Here is a 20,493-nt window from a genome sequence, read left to right as displayed (position 1 = left end):
ATAAATAGACACAAAATATAGTCGGTTGAGAAACAGAAGCACCACTCGCCCCCGCGGACAACAAAAATCTTCCTGCTGCTTGTCCTTCATCAACAATGAACAAACTAGCATCCTTGCTCATTTTTTTGGGCACAAAACAATGTAGGTGCACTTTCTAAATCCATTTTTAGACAAGCGTGTACAGGAAAGCATCTTGCAAGGGACAACCCCGCCGCCTCCTTCTGGATGGTGGAGGGGCTGTCCCGTTGTCTCGCGGGCTGACTGAGCGGTTTGGGTAAAAAAAGCAAGACTGTGATTAGGTTAAATAATTAAAAGATTTTTCATTGAACAAGACAAACAGAACACAGGCAGTAAAGGCATAACATCTAGCACACAGCATGTATGTTTATACAGTTCAATTAGTTAAATATAGCAGTGCATTCTTTGACTATGGAGAACGTTTTTCCAAATCGAACTTCTAAAGCTGTTTTTCTAGTCGTCCCCCAGTTTTTTTTTTTCTCTCGCTCTCTCTCCCCAAAAAACGAAATGGTGTAACCACAATTTTGGCAAAAAACTTTTAACCTTGCAAAATATAACGAAATAAACCATAAATATACACAAAACATACTTTGTACGAGGCAATAATAATAATAATAATAATAATCATAATAAATAGTTTTTAAGTTAACAATAAGTTAAAACTACAAGCTTAAAGTCGCCCAAATAATACAAGTTTGTTGGCGCTATTTTGATTTTTTTCACTTTAAATTATTTTTATGTTGCAACAAAAGCTACCACAGACTTTTACAAACACAATCGAACACAGTTTTGATTGAACAAAAAGAATCTAACTAAGTCTAAAACCGGCATACACTTTAAAAAACTGCAACTAATCAGATAATGGAGGAAAAAAGAACAAACCGTACCCAATCGATGCAACCAAACATAATCTTGACCCATATGTGTGTTCTCTATGGCAACATCAACAAATACACTCATTTAACAAGTGAGTCCTGATATGCAATTGAAATCAATAAATTACAAGCAAAAAAATAAATAAAAATGATATCAGTCGACATGGGCTAAAAAACGGATGATCTATTAAGACAGTATTCCTTTCAAGGTCACTGATGATTGCTCTGTTTTTGTCGGAGCGTTTGAGCTCGCGTGGTCAGAGCGCAAATTACGGGGGCTGAGGAGGTCGTTATGGAAATTTACAGATCAGAGCTCTCGTTTGATTTCTCCTAACGAGCCGTCTCGTCCGCGCGCGGTTGGTCGTCTGATCTCTTGTTTGTTCCTTTCGCTATTTCCGCAAACCTTTTCAGTGTGACGTTTCATTTCTTTTTTAAAAAATATATATCATTTGTTCTCAGTCAATATAAAAACAAAGCACATTGCACTTACTGTTCCATAGGAAAGTTTTTTTGTCTTTTTTTTTTTAAATATGATTATTGTTGTCGCTCGAGCGGTGTGTGTGTGTATGTGTGTGGTACTCTTTCCCGTTCCTCGGCTCTCTTCTGTACGTTATGAGTTGAAGGTGGTCTGTGAGTATGGAAGTTCAATCCGGGTTTTGTGGGTGGACTGAGATACATTGAACGGCTCTGATCTCAAAAGCGAACATACTCGGTATCCGGGCGCTAATGCCCGACTGAAAATAGCCGTATTAGTCCTGCTAAATAACAGCGGTGAGATCGACAAAGATGAAGTATTTGAAGCGGCGTGATGAGTCTATGGATTGAATCGGTGGTGAGACAAAAGCAGATGATGGAAATATCGAGGGAGGTAAACTCGATCCAATGCTGACTTAAGAGAGGTGATGCGATTCATGGCTTGTTTCTGATATGCCTTCTTAACGTTCGTCGTCTGCGTGAAATGTGTGCAAATGGGATTTGCTCGCTGCTGTGATGTATCAGCGTAATAGAGCTCGCTGGGTTTTAGGATCCACAAATGATATGCGCAGGAGAGATGTTCAAAAAGTGTGGAGAGGGTCCTTAAAGACGGCATAAATAACAGATTTGTACAGCAATTAATCAGGGCGGCGGGGGGGGAGAGAGGGGGTTGTGATAGATTAAAGTTTCACTGACTTGCAAAGCAAACTCTTTGGCAAAAAAATCAAATCTATCCAAGGAATCGTGCTCAGTGTTCACCGCAAGGCCGCATTGTCATTTCAAATCTGCGCCTTTTTGTTTTTTTGCGTTGCAAGCAGCGATTCGTTTTGTCAGCCGGTCAATGAGATGGTCTCACCGCACTATTTCTATTTTTTTATCCCCGTCTGGGATTCGCACGTCAAAGAGCTAGCACGAAGCAACACTGTACACGAGTTGCGAGCACTCCAAAGAATAAATGCGTGCCGTATCCCCGAACGGTTCAGCTTGACCTAGTTTTTATTTGATGTCAGATTCGGTTGTGTTCTTCTTCTTAACTGTCAAGTTTGTCTTCAAAACGTTAGCCACGGTCGAGCGGTTTAAGTTGGTGTGTTGCGATACAATGTTCCTCTGCCCCATCCCGACATCCCCACCCCGCACACCGCATGCTCGTTTCCCTTCCCTCTCACGGCGGCAAACATCAGAGGGTTTAAAATAAAGCCATGCGATGTCCCAATTTTTTTTTTTTCCCAAGCTTAAGAATCTGTAAAAATTCAGCACAAGGTCTTGTTCCTTTGTATGTATAAAAATAGATTTATCTCTAATGTAATCCTTTCAAAGAGATCGTCCTCTTTGGCTAACACAGCGTCATTTAGAAAAGCAAAAAGCAGAACCTGTCTTGAATATAGTTGACCCTATTTAATCTAAGACCGTGTGCAGATATCGAAAGACGTTTGCCCCTCCCCATGGTAGAGCGTCTCACGTCTGCTCTGTGACAGACACTTCAGATCAGACGGGCGGGCCCTTAATGTTCCATCAAGGGTGCCGGTAATAAATTCCACGTCACTGGGTTGGAGATATTTTGAGAAACGTGATGCAAATCAATCAGAAGTGCAAGTTCGACACTATTTATCGTCTCGATGTTACTCGGTTGTCTTGTTAGGGCGGGAGTTTGGCGGCGAAGCCATCGAGTTGTTGTTCGAAAGGGATAAAAACCGAGAAGCGTCGGTTCAAAGCGCGTGTTATTTCTCTGCAGATCTGACAAGCCGATTTAAATGTTATTACTTTGTCAGCCGGCAAGAACCATCGTGTCAGGTGTGTGGTTTAGGTTCGTATGTTTCTTCAAATGTTTTGATCGCCTGAAGCATCTCATGCCAGATTACGCACAGATGCGCTTAAAGCGTTGCGAAAACAAAAGCAAAAAATGTCTTTTCGAATTGAGCGGATAATCGATCTCAAGCCCAGCAGCGAGTTCTTGATGTACCCCCTCGCCCCTCAGCTTTGAGAATACAAAGAGTCTGCTTCGGTTTATTCCACCTTGAGGATAGATTAGGAATTATTTTGCTCGAGTGGACTCGACTCGTTTGGGGTGACACTGCGGGATGGGGACGAATTTCTAATTCCAGTTCCCAGATTCACAAGCTTACTTAAATGGCATTGGGTCAGAGCGAACATGCTCACATAGGGTCGAGAATCTGCCTTTACCCTCGGCACCGCCTAAAGCAGGTCAGGAAACAGTAGTCGAGGTTTTTAGAAAATGCTTACATATACGGCTATTATTACCACCTTATACCTGTATATTGAATATATAGTTATATTTTCGATAGACGTATATAAGAGAACACTGTGTCTTAATTTCATTTTCTTTGATCTTAAAAAAGTCACTGATTTCAAAATGCCCAAGTGTAAAAAAAGAAAAGAAACAAAAATGAGTACATCCTCTCCAGCGTGATACCGGCAGAGATTATAGGGGTAAAAGTTTGGGGTAAATTGCACATATTCGTTAAAAAATTTGATCGATATTCTTTTTGTCTTTTGTTCATCAGTTGCCATCATTTGCCTGAATTCAATCAAAGCACACATTCGTTGTCACATTCATTCGACTGTCTCCTAAATAGATAGCTCTTAACCTTTTTTTACCCAACAAACCAGCTACGTACCCCTTCTAATTCAATCCAGGCAAAGACAGGGAAGGTTCTAGCGTGTTGTGGAAAGAGAACGGAAAAACTCCACTAGTGTGTTTGGTTGTAACTCTACTGGTGGATGCTTGCCTATGGATAGGTTTGGTCATGTGTGTCGGTATCCGTGTTTGCACGTGTCTGTGGGTTCTGCGATTATATATCGTGGATTTGTGTGCGAAAGCGTCAGAGAGAGACTCAGTCCAGGCCCATATATAAAGTGATGGCACGGGGAGACCCGGTTAGCCCCCCACCCCGTGCAGGTCAAAGGTGCTGGCGCCCAATGGCCCCTCTCTCAAGCCTTGTGCTGCTTGCTGGTCTTGAAGGAAACCTGCAGCACGCGGTCGCCCAGGCGGTAGCCGTTAAGGCTCGCGATCGCCATGGCCGCCTCGTCGTAGTTGGTCATGGTTACAAAACCGAAGCCCTTACATTTGTTGGTGGTAAAGTCACGGATGACCTTGACGTTGGTGACTGCGCCGAACGGCCCAAAGAGCTGCCACAGGACACTTTCGTCCGCCTCGGGCGATAGGTTGTACACGAAGATACACCAGCCGGCTCCGGTGGGACCGGTGAGGTTGACGCCGGCGAGGCTGGTCATGCTGTCGATGGTGATCGGGGAGAATCTGGGGAAGAGAGTGGGAGAACTACCATGGGTGTCATTCTGAAGTTCCACACAGCATTCACTGCGCTACTCTATCTTTGATGGCCGAGTGTCTTTTAAGCTTTTCGAAATCGATAAGGAGTCACAGGACCCCCATCCCCATCTTATCCAGTAGCGGATGTCTCCAAACTACCTGCTTTTGTAACAAATTGACAACCCGTGCCCCCGAGACACAGACGCCCACATAGTCTGCTTATTGTCTCGGCTGGCCAAAAGCTTTTCTGCAAGAATCCAACATACATGAATCACAATGTTCAACTGAAACCACAGTGTTGAACGAAACACAGAAACCTGGAGAGAAAAGCAAATTAAGAGTCAAATCATACAAAAACTGGAGCAAACAGACGCAAAAACGGAATCTGGTATGTCCATGCTGGTGAAAAAAGGGGACATTAAAGCAACTGAAAGGACAATGTTAGTTTGTAAATAATTTCGATCGATAACATAAAACCAAACAAAAATAAGGTTAAACAAAGCCATGCCAGAATACCCTGCTGGGATGAGGCTACGTGATTGCCGTTACAAGCTCTCGTCTAATTTCCAAATCAGCAGATGGTATTCCGGGAACTTTGTTTGAGATTTTATTTTAGCATGGATGCTTTTGAAAGTACACCTTTTTTTTGGCATTTACCTCTTGACTCCGTAGCTGGCGTTTAGTAAATTGTCGAGTCTGCAACGCAAGAGGGAGAGTGAAGGGATGGAGAAGTTAGTTCGGAGATCTACAAGGCAGGGCTGGCCTTTCAGTCTACTAGGTTGCTGCTGCCAGCTGGCCTCCAGAGGGCATCCTTCATTGCAGTCTCGCGCCAAACCATCCTACCACATTCATTGGCCTCGGACAATTTCGTCCAATCTTCCAAATGGATTCCACGATTTAAAGCATACCCTGTATCCCTTCTCATTTCACATCAATTGATTAAAAAAATAACTCTCAAAAATAGCATGCCAGTCTTAGACCACTTCAATCTGAATATATGAAGAATATGTTGTAGTGAAAGCAGTTTAAGCCAGTTAATTACAATCCCAGTGACGTGTTAGCAAGATCTGAAGGGGTGGTCAGCATGGCAGTGATTATGAAAGTTGTGTTTTTAGGGTAAAAATCTGGTCTCTTACATTGGTTTTGAGCTGTTATTTGGATCTGGTCCCTTTCCCAGAGAAGGGATCACGCTGCAGTTTCAAAAGAAAGTCAGAGAAAAAGATATTGTTTTAAGGATATGCACTCTACCAATCTAGCATTGTCAGAGTCTTACTGAAAGAACCCAAATCAAAGGCAGGCTACACCTTTGGCTCCCCCCTTTGAGCTGCAAATGGGCTTGTTAAACCTGTTCACCTGTTTTCTCAGGGACAACCTTGTAGTATATTCATTCCTTTTTTAAGCAGACTGTGACACAGACAAACGACGTGCAACTTGGCCTGGAAACGTCATTGCCTCTACCGGTTAGTGATGATCCCGTGGGCGATGTGAGGATGTTAAAATTTTCAGTACCTGAAACGCTGCGTCTGGTGATGCAGGGGCCCCGTGTAGCGTCGGGCGGCCGTCTGATACAGCTGAGTCAGCAAGGCCTGGCCTGTCTTCTGGCTGGGGTTGTTGGCAAACTTGACGGTGATGGGCTCGGCAGCGCCCAGAGGCTTCTGTCCGTTCAGACCCTTGATGGCCTCCTCCGCCTCGTTTCGTTTGTCAAACCGGATGAAGCCCACTCCTCGTGATATGCCTGCTCCGGATAAGAAAACACGCTAATGTCACTACCTTGGCATCCAGGACCGGTTTCTTATGGAACAACCCTTTCGAGATCTCCATTTGGTTTCTTTACGCTAATGTGAAATAAGGCTATACCTGTAACTTGGTCCACTAAAATGCGAGATGTGATGATGCGACCGTATTGGGAGAAGAGTTGTTCCATGTCCTTCTGGCTCATGGTCTTGGGGAGACCACTGACGTAGAGGTTTGCGTCACGGATAGAAGCAGAGCTTGGCCGTGCATATGATACCTACAAATCACACAAACCTCATCAAATCAGGAAATAAAGACTTCTGAATCAAAGTACTAAATCATCTTACATCCCTTTGAGGGACGCAATGACGCACTAGCGCAGCCAATCGAATCAGTCGGGTGCCACTCGTCCACATGTCAATTGGTTTAATACTCCAAACCGGCATAACAGTAAGTCTTAAGTGTTTTGTTTCTAAATTGATGTATCTGTCCTATCCCAAACACTTTCCATCCCTTCTGTTATTTGGCTTTGAGAGAAGCGTCTGTAAAAACAAACAATATGTTCTTGTTTGCAAGCACGAACGAGAGATAGCCCAGCTCAGCACGTCGTCGTGTGTTGGAGACAGAGTGCGTGTTGTCTGAGATAGGCTGAGCTGCCTTCCTGGGCTCTGCCTCGTTTCCTTTGTCTCAATCCTCCGGGGGTGGGTGGGTGGAGGGGAGAACAGCCCTACCGGCAAACAGTAAACAGCATCGCAAGACTCGCCGGATCCTTGACAACACTTTGACACAAGGCTCGGGCTGGTTACGCTCGAAAACCCTGAACGTTCTGTATAGTTTCCCCAAATCAAACCGCTTGAATGATATCTTTAGCAATGAATACAGGTGTTCGCCAAACACCGTGTGTCTATTGTGCGCACTGTGCAAGCAGGAGGGTTGTGCGGCGCAGTGATTAGGGTGTTCTGGACGGACCGGGTGGGGAGGGGAAGGGAAGGGAGGGAGCGGGGGTGCTACATTAGGGGAGCAGAGGCTGCCCTATAATTAACCCTCTCCCTGCCTCTCCCACAGTACAGATGGTGCCTGAGGCCCATATGGCCTCTAATCCTGTCAGATCTACCCCCTACCCTTCTACTGCTGCCCCCATATTACAAGCATTTGCCCCCCCCCCCCCCTTTCGCAATTTCCATTCATGCCTCATGTAAAACCTGAGCAAGGAAACTGGAGAAACAAGAACCCAAAGAACTAGCACTAGCTAGTTAGTTGAGAAAGTATCGTCCTTACACAGCAAACCAATCCGATTTGATCGGTTGTCCTACGTAGACTATTTCCCCTGCAGCTGCAGTCATAAGTCGGAATTAATACGTCATTGGTACGCAGCTGTTGGACAATCACCTGCTCTGCCCGGCAGGAGATTCGATTTCTTATAGTGCTGCACTTTGCCCCAATAATCTTTGAACTCAACTTGGATGGGGGGCCGGCGGATGGACGACAGGATGACGGCGATTAATAATGTCTTCCCCCCCCTCTCATCTGATTTGGGGGCAACCAAAAAAGAGGCCTAATTAGCCCCGATTGGAGGCAGATGGGGGTAACCTGGCCTGACCCCTCGTGCGCCACAGTGAGGCTTCCTAATTACATTTCCATCACAATAACGTCAGCGTGCTTTCTGACCTCCGTCCCTTTTCAACCTTTTCTCCCACTTTCTCTTTGTTCTCTTCGCCGCTGCCTTCTGCCTTCCGCCTTCCCCCTCCTCCCCTCCCCTCCCTTCCCTGCTGCCGTGTCTGTCATCAACTCCCTCAAGCCCCTGGATGGAAATCTGGACTTTCTCTCTTTTTGGATGGATTTGATTTATTCATGCGTTTATATATTTTTTAAAGTCCTCTCACCTTGATTGTTTTAGTCTGTAGTTTGAGACCATTAAGTGTGTTGATGGCCTTGTCGGCGTCGTTCGGATCCACGTAGTTGACGAAGCCGTACCCCAGACTCTGACCTGAGAAAAAGCGGTTTTAGCGGAATCCAAATATCGATAATAATCCGGCGAGTACGGAAAGAAGGACTACCTGTTATCTTGTCCCTGACAAGTTTGCAGGACTCGATCTCGCCGATGCTACCGAACAAGCTCTTGAACTCTTCCTGCGTCATGTTCTGGGGTAGGTAGTTGACAATCAGGTTGGTTTTGCTGTCGTCCGTGGCGCCGTTGGTGCTGATGACTGGGCCGTTGGGCAGACTGGTTCCGCTCGGACCGTTGGACACCTGGGTTTCCATGGTGCTGATTATCTGCTGGGGGAGACTGCGGCGTCAGATTGGCTGACATTTTGTATGGTGTGCAAACGCTGATGGTAACCATACAGATAAGCGCACACACACACACGGCTTCCCTCTTTGTCCTTGTCTCAGGGAAAGGTCAGGAATCAGCATTGCTAAAATGGAGATGGATGCTCAGGCTGATTTAATATCCAGTCCCCTCTACCCTCCCCCTTCTTCTCTTCCTGCTCCCTGCCTCTGGTCCTGCAGATGTCACAGTCCCATTTTCCTTCCGCCACCACCCTTCCCCCCCCTGCTCACTTCCAGGGTCAACCACCATTACATCACAGGGATGGACGGTGGCCATAGCGCATGGGGAAAACACACCTAGGAGGATTCGGATATAAGAATAGCGATATTTTGCATCTGTGCGTGCAGGTGGAGTAAACGTTCCTGTTCCTGTGCCAGTGTTTGTGTTGCTTAATTTGTTCCACGGGGGATTCTCACGTAACAGCCGTGTGGTCAGAAAGGAAAACTTCCCGCTCCACTTTTTTGTTTTTAGCCTCCTCCCTCCCTTCCTTTGCTGGCTTACTCTCCTGTCTTTGTCTCGTTATTTCCCAGCCTGCGTTTCCACATTTCCTGTAGCGCACGCTTGTCGTGTATATAAATATAAAAGACGATCTTCCAAGTCTCTCGGCGCGCTGAGACCTCAAATTGCAACCTGAAAACATCAACTCAAAACGCAAATCAAACATGAACTCATAATATCCATCTAAATTTGAATTATCCAATTTTAAAAAGTAACCCATCCACTCCCAAAGATGTGTTTTTTTTCAGATGCCACATTTTCAACCCAACTCATTTCTATTTTTTTAAGAGTTAGGATAGAAAATGGTCTGGAATTGAATGATGTTTAGAACGAGCACTTTGTCCCTTCCGTCATGTCTTTCTAAGAACATATTTTATGTTCCCACATTTACCCCCCTCCCCAGCATCTATGAATAGCTTCATCCAACCTGCCTCTTTCCCTCATGGCTGCAACCTGCAGCCTTCTTCCCAGCCTCACCTCCCCTCAGGTTGCCCGGGCAACCGCCCCTCAAAGACTGCATTGTGTCTAATGGCTGCCTCGCGTGGCTTTTTCTTACTCCAACCTTCTAATACACCGCCGCTAAGACTTCTTTGTGTACGCTGCAAGCAAGGCAAATTGAAGATGACAGAAAAAAAAAAAATCGCTACGTGGGGATACTTTGCTTGTCCTAAAAATAAAAATCCCCACTCGGCGTCGTTATTGTGCTTCAATTACTTATGAAAGTCGTTGATGAGAAACAATGCTTTGTTATTTACGTTATGCGATGTGACGCGGCCTACTAACAGCAATACGAGCAATTTGCGTGTGTCCCAAATATGACAAAAGCATTCAAAGTAGGGTGGGGAGGGGCGAGAATATATTTGGCCAGTGAAAAGGAGTAAAATTATATCATTAACAGTTGTGCAAGGATTTGGCCTCAGAGATTAGCAGTCACAGCCAACACCCGCAGATTAAGATTTTCATCTAGAGGCTGCTTTAATAAGCCTTTTTGGGGGGGGGAGATTATTTTATCAGTAAAGAAATCAGGAATGATGGGGAGTGAATAATCACAAATAAGACTATAAATCTTCCCTAGTGGTAGTGGCAAGTTTTGATTTTTTTTTTTTTTTTTTGCCCTTTTCTTCAAAACATCCTGTTTGCTAAAAAAAAAAAGCCTTAAAATGATCATTTAGAAACCCTCTTTTAAGATTTTTAATGAATTCAATTTGTTATGCTAGCGCTGTGTGGCCTGCGCCACCGCTGCTGCTCCCCCCCCTCCACCCCGCCCCCTTCTATTTTGGGGTTCTGTGAGATCTGCCTTAATATTTAATCGACTGCATCAGCATCGCCTACACATGCTCCCAGACTCGCACGCAAACACGAGGCCAGCCTCTTCTCACACACCCAGCCAGACTCGCACGCAAACACAAGAGTCCTCCTCCTCCTCCTGCCTCGCTCGCTGCCAAGCTAGCACGCGGCCTACACTCGGAGATCACCTCCAAAAAAAAAAAAGAATAATAATAACAAAACAAAAAGCGAGGCACTGCATGACTACACCTAAAACATTTTTTTTTTCCTGCTCTCCTTTCCTTTTGAGTAGCATGTAAACAGGGCCCTGCCAATTCACTTCTGCTCCAAATGCGGCCGCAGCACTGCAGGCTATGTGATGTACACTGCAAGTCATCACACGTTACGTGCGCTGCGAGAATCACTCGAAACTAAATGAAACTGAGATGTGAAGCCAAGGAAAAGCGTGGAGCGACCATCAGGAATAGGTTTCTGAAATTTCCAACCCAAATCAAAAGTGACACGGAAAAAAAAAAGCCTTGTACTTTCTTGATATTTTCACGTAGCATTTTCAAGGCTTTTTTTTTTTTATCATTGTGACTACCGTAAAAATAGTTAGCTCGAAATAACACATAAAACATTAAGAGTACTTTTGATGTCATAAAATGCGTTATGATGGAGTTGCAACATTTCTAAAAATAGGCCATCAAATTACTTTCAAGTAAAAGACTGACCTTGAAAAGAGGGCGTATGACCCCTGCAATAATAACAAGCCACTTTCCCCTATTATGTCCGCTTTATTCTATCAAATTTCCCTCTTTTGTCAACTCAAACGCATGCTAGGCTGAAGTGTAAATGAGCCATCTAAATAACACAGATTACGGGATTATCCCAAACAAAGGGCATCAGGCACACTCTCCGCACTTTAAGGGATTATAGTGGCAGCTGTGAAAAAAAACAAAAAAGAAAAGAGGCGACAGGAGTCAGCGCTCATGTCAGCCGCCATCAAGCTTTTTACTTCATTTTTTCAAACAAAAGCCAGCAGTCGAGTGCTGCTTTCATCAAACGTCAGCGCTGAAATACTTTCAGTCGGGGCGCTACCCAGCGTGCTGAAAAAAAAAAAGGGAGTGGCCATTTGACATCTTCATCTCCAGCTCTGTCCTTTTAATAAATATGTCTGATTTTTTTTCTGGTTAGTATAACCTCCAGCCAAACGGCCCTCCGCGTCCTCATCCCTCCCCGCTAGCTCTGCAGGCATTTGCCTTTTTTTTTTTTTTTTTTTGCTGAATAAACGTATTGACAGGCCCAAACAAAAGAGCCACCCGTTCCCTCCTCTTCTCCCTCTTGCACAGGCCGCGGCGGCGCTATGAATATTAATGCCAACAGTGGCGCTTTGTGCGTGTGCGTGGCTGCCAGGCGGGGGGCTGCGGGACAATGACTCTTACAGTCAAGTCGAAGGAAAAATAAATTTCACTCCTTTTATGGTTTAAAAAAAAAATAAAAAATTAGCAGCAAAATGTTCACCATTAGCCTTTGTTTGCCTGATATTTTGTTCAGTAATATAATAAGCAGCAACTCAGCATTTACATAACATAATTACGTAGGGGGGGGGAAAAAGATTAGGATTAACTTTTAAATCAGATGGTAATATTTTGAAACAAAATAGCCATTGAGACAATTTGAGCGCCACGGTGGCCTCAGCTCGTCCTTGTCCTTGAATTGTGTAAGAGCCTCGGGAAGGTTGTCTGACTCAACGCTTTTTTAGTCGCTTTGGCACTGCGGTAGCGACGTCGGAGGAGGGCTGCGGCCCGTGTGTGTGCGTTTAGGGGAGGGAGGGGGTAAAGGGGGGGCACACACACCGGGGCTCTGTCCATGTGTGATAGGTTATGAAATAAAAGTAATATTAGAAAATTGTAGAATTATTTTTGATGTCATTTAGTTTGAATTATTTTGTGCCCTGAATTTGTATTTTTGAACAATATAGTTCAAAAGAAAATGTGTGCTGCCTTTAATGGGCAATTTATTGACGTGGAGAGTGCAGTGTGGACAGCAGGCCAAGCTGGGCTTAAGGCCCAGGTGTCCATCCTGAGACACGCCCAAAAAAAAAAAAACATCACAGGCCACAGAGCCGAGCCAATTCCTCCCTGCAGCTCTTCATTTTTTTTTTTTTTTTTTTTTACTATCAAGCATGGCGGCCATGTGTTGTATTTCTTTAGAAGCAAGTAAAATGGAGACCGCTTAACTCTCTTTGCTCACTCGCACGCTTACGCCGTAAATTTTAAAATTCCTTTTGAGAAAAGCAAAGGACGTCTCTCCTCCCCCAGCATAGAGTGACTCAACCCTTTTTTTTCTTTTTTCTCCTCGCTGGATGGAGCAGCCTCCGAGGCATCGCGTTTTTGTCTCCGGCATCCTTGTGAAGGATGCGCCGGGCCGAGAAAAGCCAAACGAACGCATTTCATTCCATACTGCCGTCAATCGAGACGACACGGACTCAAATCTAAAATGGAAGAAGAAACACGACTCTGGAACCCTTATTGCAAAAATGGCAGCGTATCCATCCTATGTCCCCACTTTGCCCAGATCACCTGAAATGTGTGTTTACGCTAACTCTGCGAGATGGCCGCATCACATGTGCACACGCTAAGGCAGCGCAGCACACCCATGAACACAAAGGGGCCCGAGAGACACAACATGCAGTCCCAGCATCCGCCCCCCCACCCCACCCCAAGAGAGACCAAAGCCATACGTACAGTAACCATTCTTGACGTGCAACCACAAGGAAATCTAGGTCCCTCTTTTCTGCGGAAGCTCGGCGGCGCTTGTCGGGTTGCTCTGCTCGCACGGCCCCCCTCTGGAGTTCCCCCCCCCAAAAAAAGAGAAAAAAAATACAAACTGGAGCCTGATGGAGGGTCTCAGCCTGTCACGGTTGTATGGGGGGGTCCTCTATAGGATGAAAAGGAGGAAGAGAAGAAGGGGGTTCTCGGCAGGACGACGGAGGAGGAAGAGAGGAGCGTTCTCTCCGATAGTGGAGTGCGATAATAAAAAAAATAGTAGAGCGGAGAAGCAGTGATCCTCGGCAGGGTGTGTCCAAGGATGGGAGGAGGATGATGATGAGAAGGAGGAGGAGGAGGAGGAGGAGGAGAAGGGGGGGGCCTTCTGATTCGGAGTGTATTTTTTTTTTTCTCCGCGTGTGTTCGATTCCCTGCTCGTCTCGCAGTCTCCTTCTGCGCCTCTGCTGCAATGTTCTTCTTTTATGTGCGCTTCTGGCTGTCGGAGCCTGCCGCTGATTGGCTAATTGTACAGGGAGGGTACTACACGGCGGCCATTGCGATGCGCTCCTCACCCATTATCCCCTTCAGGAGAGAGATCACTGAAAGCCCCCCCCCTCTATCCACGACCCCTCCCCCCCCACTCCACCCCCCGCTCCTGCTCACTTGCTTCCCTCACTGCCCTTCCATCACTCCACTGCCTGCATCTCAATGCCCGTTCTTTCTTCCTGGCCCCCACCCCCTACCTCTTCACATATACACACACATATACACACACACATACAACGGAGTGAATAGGACTCCACCTGCACTAGCGTAACAGATGGGTGCAGCACTTGTCCCTTCTTCCTTCACCCCTCCCTAAACATCCTCCATTTCAACTTCACTCCTCCAGGCTTAGCAAATACACTTATCAACCCCCCCCTCAAATAAAAAAGGAAAACGCATGGCAAGGCCACGGAAAATGTGTCCATGTGTGAACAACGCTGACTAAAAACAAAGCATGGAGAAGTTGCGATGCGCCAGGCAGATGGCCAGCCATCAGGGTCAGGTGCACGCGTGGGAATAACAAATTAGAACCCCCCCCATCACATCCCCATGCTAAATGTGCTCACCATCCAAAATGTCAGATTGCCAAAATGTGGCCGGCAGTGATTTTATGTTTACTTAACGGCGTCCCGGCGTGGCCCTTCCCGGGGCGTCCTGGTCGCAGGTCCGCCCACCTCTCAACGCCGTCCCGGCTGAGTGCTCACTGAGACATGCTGTTTGGGCTCATCTATAATGCAGGCCCCTGCCCTGAGACATCATGTGTGACAAATGACCTATTTCTGCGCAGACCCCCATCGGGCTCCGACCCGGGGGGGTGGGCGGCTACCGGGGCGTAAATCAACGTGTTTGTTTTTTTGCAACTTCCGCCAAGGAGGTTATGTTATTAGCCTTGTTTCGTCGTATGTTAATTAGCAGTATTAACTTTGGATCACGATTTAGTGGTACATTCCAATTTGGTGTGGAGCCAAGATTGTTGTGGCAATGCATTTTCTTTGATTTACTAGGGAATTTTCTGGAATTGAAGATGAAATAGGCAGGCGTTGGGTAACTATGTACAGTTAGGTATGGATCTCGGGTTAAAATTGCGCTCAACCAAAATCTAGAGTAGTCATGTGACATTCGCAAGCTGAGCCCTTAGACACTGTGATGTCATCTTAAGTCGACAGCAAGCGGCAAAATGGCTGACATCTATGGCAGATTTAATGTTTAATGTATATTCCAAAAACTGTATTTAGACTAGTAAGGGTGCACAGATTTTTTTTTTTATTTGACTTCCTCTCTAACATTGTGAAAAGGTACATTTTCCCCATTTTCATAATTATTATTTTGGAAACATGATTTGGAATTTTTGCGCTCCGATTATTCCTAATATAAACGTGAATTTTCCAATTTTTCTACTCCTGTATTTTTATCTTTTTTAAAACATTAGTTTTATTTTCAACTGTGCAAGGAATTGCACTTTTTTTCCCCAGTAGTTTATTTCCCTTACTTTTTCTTTGTTTGCTGATTTTACTTGCCCCTTTAAGATTTGCCTTGTTTTGTTTTTCTCAGCTTCTATAGAGTCTCAGTGGGTTTTAATGAGTTTGGTGCTTATCTAAATTGAGATTGCCTGGCACGATTCAAATGATGATGACCACAAAACTTTAAGGTGCAGAAGGGGTGGCGAATGAGAAACTTAATTTGTTGTGAGCTGGACCGGCAAGGCCTCCTCAGCTCTCCTGACATGACCTTGAGGAGTCCTCGGATGTCTGGCACTGGTAGTGAGCAATGATGGCGCAAAGGCAGCAAGCTGTTCACATCGCTGGCTGTTCGCCCGCGTTTGAAAATATATGGCGCAGGAAACACGACGACGCCGGTTTCCGTCTCCCGCATGCCCCGGTTGCTCTTTCCCGGCTTTCCGTCGCCGTCCTTCCCGGTCGCTTCCCAACACGGGCCCCGGCCTGGTGGTTTACATAATTGCCTTACATAAGTAGCGGGCTCGGCTCGGAGCTAGGGCGATATTAGCGACCATGAATATTGCATGAGGAAAGCACTCGTTAATAAGAGGATGGAGATGGAGCCCTGTTGTCAGTCTGTCTTAACCCCGCCCCCACAGTCCTGTTAAGCAGTGACTCAACTCAGCCTGCATGCGTTGGAGCCTTTGAGTCACTTTGTCAGCAAGAGAGCGCATTGCGCATGTGCGTGTCTGCGCCTGCACGTCAGAGGAGAGAAGACGGTCTTCTGTCATTAGGTGCTTGTGTTGTTTCCGTCTTTGTTGGCGGCATAAAAGCGGCCCTTATCGCACAAAAGGAGCCCAAGTCGGTGGACTGACTGCAGGCCCACTTACAGTTCACACTTCATGCCAATAAATGGGCCTAATTGTGGCCCCTCATTAGAGGGGCCGGTTAGCAGCGCGGCAGCTGAATCCTTCACGTGGCTAAAGAGGATATTTCGAGCACCCATTGGATGCTCCTGAATTGCAGGATCAAGAAGTGTGTTTTTTGGCTGCATTTGGAAAAGCGCCATTGTCGTTCCAGCTGGTTATTGTCTTATTGTTTGACGCCTCCTTTTTGCCACATGTGATTAGGAGATTTTGCTTTTCTACAGAGAAATGCTCAGGGGAAAATGCAAAGTTTATATCTAGATATGTTAAATATAGATGACTAAAATATTTCCATACGCAATGAAGTATACCAGGGGTAAAATATACTATTTTAGGGATTAAACTTGCAATAATATGAGGTTGAAGATGTATACATTCAATGAAAGTTTTTTTTTAAATGTATTTCATAGTACTACAGTAATGTATTTTTGAGTCGTAGATTTTTTTTTGGCCATAACATTTTTAAATTAATATTTTTTAAAGTCTTCTAACTAGTATTTTTGTTTAGATTCATAAACTGTCAAATTGAAAATGATGTATTTTCAATACTAGAAAATGAAAGCAATTTTTAAGAAATTATATATTTTTGAATAATTTAAAATATTTATAACATTACAAAATTAAAGTTATAATTTTCAGAAAGTCCAATATTTTTTTGAAAACCAGACATATCACATGCATATATTGCTTTATCCTCTGCAAAGAATGACTAATATAATTGCACATTACTGAGTTAGCTTGCACACGTCACATGACCAAACTCAGAAAACAATGCAGTGCTTGGACTAGCGTGGGCGCATAGACAAGAAAGAAAGAGACCAAATTGTTAACTTGACTTCCCTTTGAGGTTATCTAGCACATTCTGAGAAGCATTCGACATTAGGCGCTGAGGATGCCTGCCTGTTTTTTTCCCGTCAGTACTCAGAATGTGTGCGACATTGTGACAGTGTGTGTGTGTGGGGGGGGGGATGGTCTCGGTTTGTCCCTCTTGGCACTTTTTGGGCAGCAGTGTGGCTGCAGCAAAGGTCCAAGCATACATATATGCGACGTTGCATTAACGACGGAACCTTCATGTGTGCATTTGAGAAACGTTCTTTAATGTGCCGGGCTCCCTCGTGGGTTCACCTTGCACTCTTTTTTTTTTTTTCTTTCATCCGGTGTTGTCTCTGGGCTATTATTAGAGTCGACAAGCTGGTGGGAGGAAGTCTCTTAAGTAGACGCTCCTGTCATGTTTTTATTTATAGATTTATGGTTTGCTGACCTCCACCTGCCCCTTAATTCTGCACATGTACATTTTAAACAGATTTTTTTTAATCAAGCTACTATTGGATGAAAGGAAAGTCCCGATGACGTACGTAATTGTGGAACGACGCTGCTCCAGTGAACGCACGTGAACGCCTCGGAGATGGAGTGAACTAGGACTGACCCCCGTTTCTACAGACACCCTGTTTTACTCCAAAGCTTTTTAAATATAAAACCAGCGTTTATGAATCTTTCATTGGCTCCTGTCTGATTGGGTATCTAGGGAGAGACCTTAAATACACATAGCTCTTAGACATTCTCTTTGTTTTTCCACCCCTTCTCCTTCTACCATTCCTGAAGTGACAAGACACTAAAAGGCAGCTCCCGTTTAGCCGTGTCTGTTTTTTTTAAAGCTCGGCAAACCGAGCAAATACTTTCTGAGAGCGTCAATAATGTAGAGATACCCGAGAGGTTGTCATGTAGCGTCAATTTTATTTAGCTAACGCTTAGCTGACGAGACGAGCTGCGCCGCAGTTTTGTCATTGCGCTCCTCCGCTTGCATTCCAAATACTTGCTGATTTTACAAATTGAATGATTTTATTCTTTTAAGAACTGAACTTCCACAGATTTGTATAATTTTAAATGAAACAAGACAACCCGCAGATGCAAGTAAGCTACTAGCAAGGTTAGCTTGTGATGATTTTTTTTCTTTTTTAATATCGCAACGAGTCTCTATTAAGTCATTCATTCAAATCATGACATCATCCTCCTTTTTTTACAGTCCAGTTATTGCAATCAATCCTCTGATGCTCTCACTCCCTGCAGTCCAGCAGCCGCACCCCCCCTTATGTGCCCACATCTACTCGGCCCCTCCTTCTTCTTTCAGTAATAGGAGAATTGAAATCAATAGCGCATTAGTCTAGCCCGGAAACTCTTGTGGAATTAAATATGAATGACTGAGATTGCAGCTCTACCTGCTGCTCACAAAGATGCATGATGGCCCTCGGGGATATGGATGGAGCTCTCTCCTCTGCCTTATAAACAGGCCATTTTGTGCTCTTCTTAGCTTGTTTGTTTACGAATCAAAACGCCAGACACTTTGTCAGCCTCTTCGGTGTGATTTGATGATGTCAACATGAGAGTGTACATCAGAAAGCTGTGCAAAAATCGAGGGCCCTTGCACCGCACTCACTCTCAGTTTTCTGATTCTAACCAATTTTTTTACGACACCCCTAATATATATGTATATTGTATACATACATGTTATTTTTTTTCGATGTGATGCTGTTATGTCTTGTGGGGGATATTCATGGTGTTTAGCTTCAAGTGTGATTTGCAAGGCGGTTGGCGACTTCTCGCCAGTGGGTGTACGGTAATCAAATACAAAATAGCCGCTCGCTATACTGCGCCGCTTCTGGGAGTTGCAGTAAGCTAATACGTGTAAATGATATCAGATGATATAAAGCTGGATGTATTTGGAAGCTATATTTCATCCCGTCTGAGATGAAACGCTCTGTGACAGATGGAGTGATATTGTTCCTCCCGTTGGGCCCCACGAGCGCACCCCCCCCATCCTGCGGTCCCTCCCTGACAGATGTAGGGGGAGGACCGCAGTGCACTCTTCTTTCTCTCAATTGATTTGGGTGCTCGTGCCCTTAGGGACCAGAAGATGCTGGTGTTGGGGGGGTGTTGGTGGGGGAAGGTAGCTAAAATGATTGAGAAAGAGGGGGAGGTTGGGGAGGGGGGTTCAATTCCTGCAGCCAAGGCGGCCTGCAAAATGTCCAGAGTGAGTGCAGTAAAGAGGCCATAAATACATTATATGCATACATCTGCATGGATTATGCAGTACACACTGAGGGGAACATTTCCATAAATGTTTGTTAGTGAGTTGCAGGCTAGCATGCATGAAATATAGGCACAGCACAAACATTTGGGCCCCTGTGTGCTATTATTAATAATAAATTATATTCATTGAGGTAAAAAGACTTTGATTGCTATGTAGCAAACATGAATAGCAATATGCTAGCAGTATTTGTTTTCTACCAGATTCATAGGAATGTTTCATCCTTGGTGAGGAATTTTAAGAACCGGCTGTGGTTCTTGTGGGTCTACCTGTCTACCAATCCTCGGAGAATGATTAACTCAATATATAGCCTAGCTTTAGTTGCCAGCAACCTACCAACCCTTCCACAGGAGCGCTAACAGCTGTGGATGAGCAGATGTATTCTCTGGTTGGATCACCTCATTGGCCGTGCCTGGAGGGCAAAGGTTGAGACAAGGTTGGAGGTTGACGCCGAGCTTCTCCCGTAGATGCTGATGACACTTTGACGGGAGTAAAAAAAAAAAAAAAAGAGCCCTTGTAGTGCTGCGCCGCCGCTGAGGCAGGCAGATTGATGTTAGTATTATTGATGAGATCAAACTGAGGGTCAGAATGTATTTGTGAATTTTTCTGCTAAATTCAAACACAAATGCAAAATTAATCACAGTTCTGTTTTAATATGCGGGAACACATAGAACATATTTTTATAAAGACATTTTTTTACTTGATTTCCCCTTTAATTTTTTTTTTTTTTTAAATACAGCTAATTTTGCTCTATTATCTGATTTGAGGGGACTCTTAAAATCCTGAAAGCAGCCCCTCACTCCAAAAAAGTGTTTAATGATTTTAATAGTAGTCCCTAGTGGAGCGGGATGGAGGGGGCCAAGGTTACGAGGGGGCAAGGGGAGGGGGGTGGATGGGCGTACCCCGGCTATGGGCGCGTGGCGGTGGAGCAGGTGGATGACGGGCAGCTGAGTAATGGCCTCTCGGGGTGGAGGGGTCCATTTTGGAGGACTCTTGGGGTTGAGAGAAACCTTGTTTGGGGAAAAAAGAAGGCAACCCCATCTGGAAGTGAGGTGGGGGCCGTGGAGTGAAAGAGATCTAGTGGGTGGTGTCTGACACTCGCTCTTTTGTTCTTCGCTTGCACAGCAGTGGCGGCGGCTGGGGTGGTAGGAGGAGGTGGAGGGGCGTGTGTGTGTGTAAGGGGGGGGGGGTCTCGCTGTGGTGGGGGCTGGGCACTGGAACAATGGTGCCGGTCGAGGAATTG

At 45.1% G+C, this 20,493-nt stretch overlaps 1 protein-coding gene across 17 annotated transcripts; it reads right to left on the bottom strand.

Annotated features, from left to right (window-relative positions):
* Positions 1-128: 128 nt before the first annotated feature.
* On the bottom strand, positions 129-18,178 carry elavl3 (ELAV like neuron-specific RNA binding protein 3). Of its 17 annotated transcripts, none has more exons than XM_037256835.1 (9): positions 18,168-18,178; positions 13,237-13,716; positions 8,448-8,667; positions 8,274-8,377; positions 6,514-6,667; positions 6,166-6,394; positions 5,793-5,846; positions 5,314-5,352; positions 129-4,665 (listed from the first exon to the last, which is right to left on the bottom strand). In XM_037256835.1, the coding sequence occupies exons 2-9, from the start codon at positions 13,243-13,245 to the stop codon at positions 4,317-4,319; spliced, it is 1,158 nt and encodes a 385-aa protein (XP_037112730.1). In that variant the 5' UTR covers positions 13,246-13,716; positions 18,168-18,178; the 3' UTR covers positions 129-4,316. The 17 variants fall into 17 exon arrangements, with proteins under 17 accessions (XP_037112730.1, XP_037112734.1, XP_037112733.1 ...); XM_037256839.1 differs by having other exon boundaries at positions 129-4,644; XM_037256838.1 differs by having other exon boundaries at positions 6,166-6,391.
* Between the last annotated feature and the right edge of the window lie 2,315 nt (positions 18,179-20,493).

Source organism: Syngnathus acus, chromosome 8, assembly GCF_901709675.1.
Source record: "Syngnathus acus chromosome 8, fSynAcu1.2, whole genome shotgun sequence".
NCBI classification, from domain to species: Eukaryota; Metazoa; Chordata; class Actinopteri; order Syngnathiformes; family Syngnathidae; genus Syngnathus; species Syngnathus acus.
The sequence above is the reverse complement of the archived record's forward strand: the minus strand, read 5'-3'. Positions and strand labels throughout refer to the sequence as shown.

Bases quoted from the DNA above. Each gene is read 5' to 3' on its own strand.
- elavl3 (XM_037256835.1), bottom strand. The intron at 6,395-6,513 runs GTATAGCCTTAT...TCTTATCCGGAG, and splicing joins TTTAGTGGACCAAGTTACAG to CAGGCATATCACGAGGAGTG. The intron at 5,353-5,792 runs GTAAGAGACCAG...CTTGCGTTGCAG, and splicing joins AATAACAGCTCAAAACCAAT to ACTCGACAATTTACTAAACG.